General features: G+C 48.3%; 1 protein-coding gene across 1 annotated transcript; it reads right to left on the bottom strand.

The window, feature by feature from the left end:
• Positions 1 to 2,865: 2,865 nt before the first annotated feature.
• Positions 2,866 to 6,799, bottom strand: LOC119317722 (rhamnogalacturonan I rhamnosyltransferase 1-like). The gene is made up of 8 exons (XM_037592217.1): positions 5,861 to 6,799; positions 5,170 to 5,237; positions 4,970 to 5,058; positions 4,681 to 4,846; positions 4,290 to 4,579; positions 4,004 to 4,208; positions 3,718 to 3,875; positions 2,866 to 3,540 (listed from the first exon to the last, which is right to left on the bottom strand). The coding sequence occupies exons 1-8, from the start codon at positions 6,135 to 6,137 to the stop codon at positions 3,297 to 3,299; spliced, it is 1,497 nt and encodes a 498-aa protein (XP_037448114.1). The 5' UTR covers positions 6,138 to 6,799; the 3' UTR covers positions 2,866 to 3,296.
• Positions 6,800 to 7,145: the final 346 nt, after the last annotated feature.

The following is a 7,145-nucleotide window of genomic DNA, read 5'->3' as shown; positions in this document are numbered from 1 at the left end:
TTACATTGACGTGCACGTCATGGACAACGGTACTGATGCTAGTTGGTGGGGTACCTTTATTTATGGTGAACCTCGGGTGGAAGATCGTCATTTGATGTGGGATCATCTAGCTAGATTACGTGTTGTTTCACAAGCCTCGTGGTTTGTTTGCGGAGATTTTAATGAGGCTATGTGGCAACATGAACACCTATCCCACTGTATGAGATCTGGAAAATCTAATGTTGGCGTTTTGGCAGTGCTTGGAGGTGTGTGAGTTGGAGGATTTATGGTTCTCTAGTTTCCCCTATACATATGATAATGGACAGTCTGGAGATCATAACGTCCAAGTAAGGCTGGACCGGGCGGTTGCGGACGACGCATGACGAGACTTATACCCTTCGGCAAAGGTGCTGGACCTAGCCTCGCCATGCTCGGACCACTACCCGGTACTTGTTCAGCTTGAGGTCTTCGCCGAGCTTCCAAGACAGCGCCCTCCACTACGTTATGAAATCATGTGGCAGCGACAATCAACGCTACCAGAAGTTGTAGCTAATGCCTGGGTGAAGTCAAGGCCTTCTAGTCACTTGGGGGAGGTCGCAAACTCCCAATCATAGCAAAATTACACACGTGGGGTGCTGAGAACTTTGGTCACGTCACTAAAAAGATTGAGGAACTTAGAGTTGATCTTGAGGAGCTGAAATCGCAATCAGCTGATCGTGACCCGATCCGTGCAAAAATGAATGAGATGGATGAGTTACTGTATCACGAGGAGATGCTCTGACTACAATGCTCTCGTACTACATGGCTGAAAGAAGGCGACCGTAATACTAAATACTTTTTTCGTCGAGTTGTTTGGCGGTCGCGTTGTAATTACATTCAACGGCTTTGTTGGACGGATGGTACTTGGTGTAATGTTCCGACTGATATGGAGCGTATGGCAGCCTCGTATTTCAAAGAGGTTTTTACTAAAGATCCCACCCTCTCTCCTAAAATCGGTGTTGGATTGTATTCTGCCTAAGGTGACACCCGAAATGAATGCTTCTTTGTGTGAACCATATATACAGAAAGAAATATCAGACGCCTTATTTCAGATAGGCCCACTAAAGGCGCCAGGTACGGATGGGTTCCCGGCACGTTTTTATTAACGCAATTAGGCGGTGCTTAAGGTTGAAATAGTTGCTGTAGTGCTTGAGTTTTTTGAAACAAGAGTCATGCCTAAAGGTGTCAACAACATGGCGATCGTCTTAATTCCTAAAGTTCAGCATCCCAAAGAATTAAAGGATTTGAGACCGATTAGTTTGTGTAATGTGTTATACAAAATAGTTTCGAAGTGCAGGCCTGGCAACTACTTGATGATCCAGACAGTTTGTGTTCTCGCTTATTATGTGCGAAGTACTACCCCGATAGGAACCTGTTGGATACAGTTTTTACTGGAAATCCTTTAACTGTATGAAAGGGTATTGAACATGGTCTAGAGCTGGTTAAAAAGGGATCATTTGGCGGGTTGGAGATGGTTCTTTGATACGGACATGGAGGGCCCCTTGGATTCCCCGTGGCCATAATTTTTTTCCTGTTACACCTAAAAGGAATTGTCGATTCAATCATGTGTCTGATTTTGTTGATGAGAACGGTGCATGGATGATGCAACGATTGAACGACCACTTTTGGCTGATGGACGTACGTGAAATCCTCAAAATACATACCTCACCAAGGCAACGTCAAGATTTCTTTGTCTGGCATCCGGAGAAGAATGACCAGTTCTCTGTGAAAAGCACGTACCACTTGGCGACGACAGTGCATGATGACCAATTGGCCGGAGGGGCGTCCAACACTAACCCTGACGAGAACCGATCCATCTGGAACCTGATATGATGGCAATCTTCGATACCACTGCGGATGAATCATACAGTATGGCGAGCGGCTTCAGGAGCACTCACTACTGCTACGTAGGAGTACATGCAATATAGGCACCTAGCGATGCGCGATACGTGCCCAATTGGTGATATTGTTGATGAGGACAGCTACCATGCTTTGATTGCGTGCAGACATGCACGTGCAATCTGGGAGGCCATGAGGAAGGTCCCAAGACCAGCTACTTAGTAATAGTGGCAAAGAATGGCTACTGAACGTGCTGCTTAATTAATTGTACCAATGCATAGCGTGACCGTATGATTATGCTTATTTGGCGTATTTGGCAATTACGGAATGATCTTACTCATGATAAAGAGGTTATCCGATGGCCATTACGGAATGATCTTACTCATGATAAAGAGGTTATCCGGAAACTGGATCAGCTCAGCCTCGGCTTCTGAAAATTCAGTGATCCCATGCTCCCGTGCCAGCGCAATGCAATGAACAGACTAGACGTATATACCAATGTTAAACGCGCCCGAGGTTGGTTGCTCTTGCGTGAAGGTAAATTCTCCATCCCGATCCCACTTAAAGCAAGGCGGGCGCACGAACCCCGTCGCACGTTGGCGACGTTACTGGCTCCTTGCACGATGCACCTAGGATCGGGTTACACTACACCGGGAGAGCTCAAGACGAGGCAGTAGTGCCATATTGCTGAATTCCTACGATTGCTCTTTTTTTTGGACCGGAAGCTCCTACGGCTGCTCTTGCATCAATGTTAATCCCACCTTAATCCGCGTTTCCTATCCCGGTCCACACTGGAAACGAGATGCCCGTATGCGCACGCCAACAAGTGGACGAGCGCAAATACATGTATAGCATTTCGATGCACCAGGGTCGTTGACAAGAGGACGACTTGTGTTCATTTTACTCAAAACTTTCAGGTTATATACTGTTATAATCTAGCTGATCAAGCAGTATAGAGGTGCAACTTCTGGAGGAGATACAGAGGAAAAGAAGAGGATTGCTATGCCATGATGTCTCTGTTCTTTGTCACACTTTAATTCGGGCATGTTTGGATTACACTCGATCAGCCCCAGTTCCACCGGATGCACAGAGAAACTGAGCTAAAATTCCCTGCCAATCCGAAGGAATCGGGTCTGGACAACGCGATAACGCAACATAAAAACTTTCCTGTAGGAATGATAAGTGTATCGTCTTGCCCTCAACATCTATACAAGAATATCAGCCCTCTTTCAGAACCTATCCCCCCACCCTATAACATCTACACATTCAAGTGAGCGGCTCTGATCTCTCTGCCCCCAGCCACAGGCCTTCCTCTCTAGCACAAGCTCAGCTCCTCAGGACGATGCCTTGCCATTTGCCGCAGGATAATCCCAGTTCAGCCATGGCATGTCACAAAAGAATGGCATGAGCTGGTGCACTCTGTGCCGGCAGGGAAAATGTCACGAGGCCCGGAGAAGGTCGGGATCGCGCAAACACTCCTGAGGGTTAGCATAGAAGTAGTCCTCTTCCTTGGGCTTGTCAGGAATCACCGTCCTTCTCGAAGCTGATCCCATCCGGTTTGCATGGACGGACTTGATTAATTTAGAGAACTCATCCCACGGCAATGAGCCGCTCTTATACCGATCGACCAGATCAACGATAATTTTTCGGTCCAATAAGATTGTTTTCTTGAATCCCATGAACCTGTAGGATAAAAACATGAAATACTACATGAATTTCCTCTATAGTTAACAATCAGGTTAAAGATGCTGAAATGTTCAGATCTAGCATGCACATGATGTCGGATTTTAGCAGTATGAAAATGTTCTGATTAGATTATTTTCGTTACGAAGCAGAGCTATGACCAAATGGAATATATACCTGCGATGCCCCTCGACAACTTTAGCCATGTTCCCATCATATGTTGGAACAAATATGTCGCTTTCCAGTGACACCAAGTAATCGAGTGCGGCCATCTGTGATGAATGGTTCTGAAAGAACCTGAGATCAGACGGTTCCAAGAGCGTCTCCTTTCTCACCTATGCAACAATGTAAATTCATCATCAGCAAAACGGACATAAGAGATATGCAATCATGCAGACCAGTGATAGCTATGAAATGCTGCAAAGATGTAACCATAGATGTACATGCACCAATTGATACATACCACGTTGGGATACGCTGAAGTAAGAGAAGCCATTCTGCGTTTGCCGCCATATATTTCTCCAGCCGCAATGTATATCTGCATACTTCTGTCAACCTTCAATGCTCTGAGGACAAGAGCAATCTCCTCAGGTGTTAATGGGCAAAAGCCATCTTTTCTTTTCACATAAGAGTCAATGACTTTCTCTTTCCACCAGGGGTAAGCATATCTGCGGTTGGCGAGCAACTCAGCTGTTAATATGTAACAAAACACAGATCTACTTGATGTACGAGAGCCGGCATATTTTTACCTCATCCTGGTGAGCTCATCTGCCTCCTCACGCGTGCAACCTTCAGTACAGCCAGAGAACGCCAGCATATCCATTTCATATCGTAAATGAAGGACCAAGAAAGGGCCATTTTTGCGGAGAATTCGAATCACTCGTCTACCCAACTCTTCAATTTGGGGTGTGAACTTCAGTGAACCATAGTTAACTCGGCAACGCAACTTCTGGATATCCAGGGGCAAACCATTATTGGCAAGCCTAGCATCAGTTCGGTTTAGATGGAGAACCTTGTGTTTCTGAATCAAAGGAAGTATCTGTGCCGAAAGAATTTAACAGTAAGCATTTTCACACAAAAAAGTAGCATTGTAAGGTTAAGTAGCAAAAGACACATCTAACAATACAAAAAAAATCTAACCTGATTATGGTAATAGGAGATATCTGACCAACTAATAGGTGGCATTGAGTGAAACATCCCCACTTCCACTCTTTGCTTCATTCTTGGAGGCAATTCTCTAAGTATACGAACCTCGCCTCTCAGAGAAGTTATGAAATGTTCAACGTCGAATATATCCTGAAACTCACTAGAAGCAAAACAAGAGGATATTCGCATAAGTATACAGCCATAGGGGTAAGCATAAAACCAACTCTAACTATGCTCGAAAGCAAATGGGAAAAGTAGAGCTATATCAAAATAGCAAGTGCACCTTGGGTCATTCCAAAATGATGTCTTATCCAACTCGGGAACTATCAGAGTCACATTCAAGTATCTTGCAATGGCAACCATGTCACATATCTGAGTAAACAGACAACGAATGAGAGGGTTATTAGATGCTACTCCATAAAGCATGATGGTCTGCCAGAAAATCAGTTACTGAAAAAAATGGAGAGTTTTCAAGCTGCTTACAGCTGCTCGCATTTGGTTAAGCCCGCCATTGCATGAAACCATCAGATAGCCATTGTTCCTATAAATTCCTAGCAGAACAAACATGGAGACAGTAAAAGATTAGAAAAGGCAAGGACAACTAAAAATCATACGAGCACAATGTACACCATGCGCCGAAACGCGCCGTAATGTGCATAAATTTTCCTAGCAAGTGAACAAAAAATTCTACGCCCAATAGTGTTGAAAATGTAAATTTGACCACATCAATTGATGTCGCGTTGAAATAAACCATGGCATGGCATGTACTACAGACAGAAAATCACCAAATTGTGCCATTATTGAGGCTACTACATGGTTTTTCTATAAAGAAGATAAGCCAACCTATTAATTGATACACTAAGACCAAGCTCGGGTTCATTCATGCCAGTCCCTAAATGCACTACAATTGGTACCAAAAAGGTAAAGGCCAACCCATAAATATCGAGTTCAAGCAATCAAAAATGTCGGTACATGCTTCTTTTCCTCCATTGGGCAATGATTAACCAATTAGAACTACCAATTTGGGATCAAATAACATCTGGAAATTTGCATAAAAAAGGTTGAATTCTAAATCATTGGAGATGACAATGCAAAGCATGGCAAATCTCATCGGCGAATTGTTGCAATCCCAAGAACGACAATGCGGAGCAGAGTTGGTAGTAGTAGCACTTACTCCTTGGCGGCAAGACGGCCTTCTCCGCCACGGGCTCCGTCATGGCGAGCCGCGCCGTCCGGCACGACGGCCAGCCCATGAGGACGCGCGGGCCCCACGTCTCCCCGACGGCCGTGAGCTGGACGAGGCAGGTCCAGAGCAGCACTGTGGTGGTGGCGCGGAGCACCCACAGCTTCATCATCCGCGACCGCGCCACCGCGGCCACCACAGACGGGAGTCTCAGCTTGCCCGCCCCGCCCGCCTTGAGGCCCATTGCCGCCGCCGCCTTGCACCCCATCGGAAACACGCACGGGCGAACCACCCTACGCGTGGAGCATCAAGACGCCACCAAGAAGGGAGGGAATCGCCTCGTCTCCAATCAGCGCAGCACGGCGAGGACGACGGCGGACGACGCGAGCACGGGCAATGCGCTGGCTATATATACAGCGCCGCCCGCCGCGTCCAATGGCAGTGCCCCCGAAACCGGCGGGAAACGGGGAGGGATGACGCGTCCCCGCGGCCAGCTAGCGGCAATCCGGCGCCGGTTGCCAATTTTACCCCCTCAGCCTTATCACCTTCCTTATAACGGCCGAATCCGGAATAGGAAACCCCGGCCGGAGATGGGCCACCGCGCCAGGCAGCAAAACACGGCCCGCGCCACGTCGAGGCCGTCAGAGGCGAGCGGGGAGAGACGGCCGGTGAATGCAGTGTGCCGGCCGGTGGAATGGTGGATCTCGGCTCGCCCGTGCCCTGCCGCGGGGCTCGGAAGCAGGTGACGAGTGGGAGAATGCGGGGCGTGAGGCGAGGAGGAGGAGCGATTCGCGTGCGGGGCGTGAAGTTATTTTCGGGCCCTCGCGTCGGTGGTTTTGGTTATATTCATGCGTGGGCGGACGTGTCCGGGTGGCCGGCGGTGGGTGGCGCCCGGAAATGCACACGGCGGAGTGGGGAGCAGGAGCGCACGTGGGCGGTGCGGAGCTCGGGGCAGCGGAAGCTGAGGCGGGCCGGGACGGCTGTGATGGACGCCCTTGAGCCCGGGTCAGGGGGGGTGGGGAACTGCCGCCGCGGATGCCGTTAGATCGCGGCGGGCCCACGGTGCAGGCGGAGAGGAGCAACAGTGGTCCCGTCGTCACGTGTTGGTTAAGAGCAGTGACGGTGAGAGATCACATCCCCAGGCGAAGTCACGTGTCTCGGGACTCGGAGCGTCAACCACGCCTAGCCTAGGAGAGGTAGGGAAAATATGATTTTTTGTTAAAAGAGACCGCCTGCCGGATCCAAATGGCAAAAAAGACCACCTCTGGATAGATTT

This window comes from Triticum dicoccoides, chromosome 6A (genome assembly GCF_002162155.2).
Source record: "Triticum dicoccoides isolate Atlit2015 ecotype Zavitan chromosome 6A, WEW_v2.0, whole genome shotgun sequence".
Taxonomy (NCBI): domain Eukaryota; kingdom Viridiplantae; phylum Streptophyta; class Magnoliopsida; order Poales; family Poaceae; genus Triticum; species Triticum dicoccoides.
This window is presented reverse-complemented; position numbering and strand designations above follow the sequence as displayed.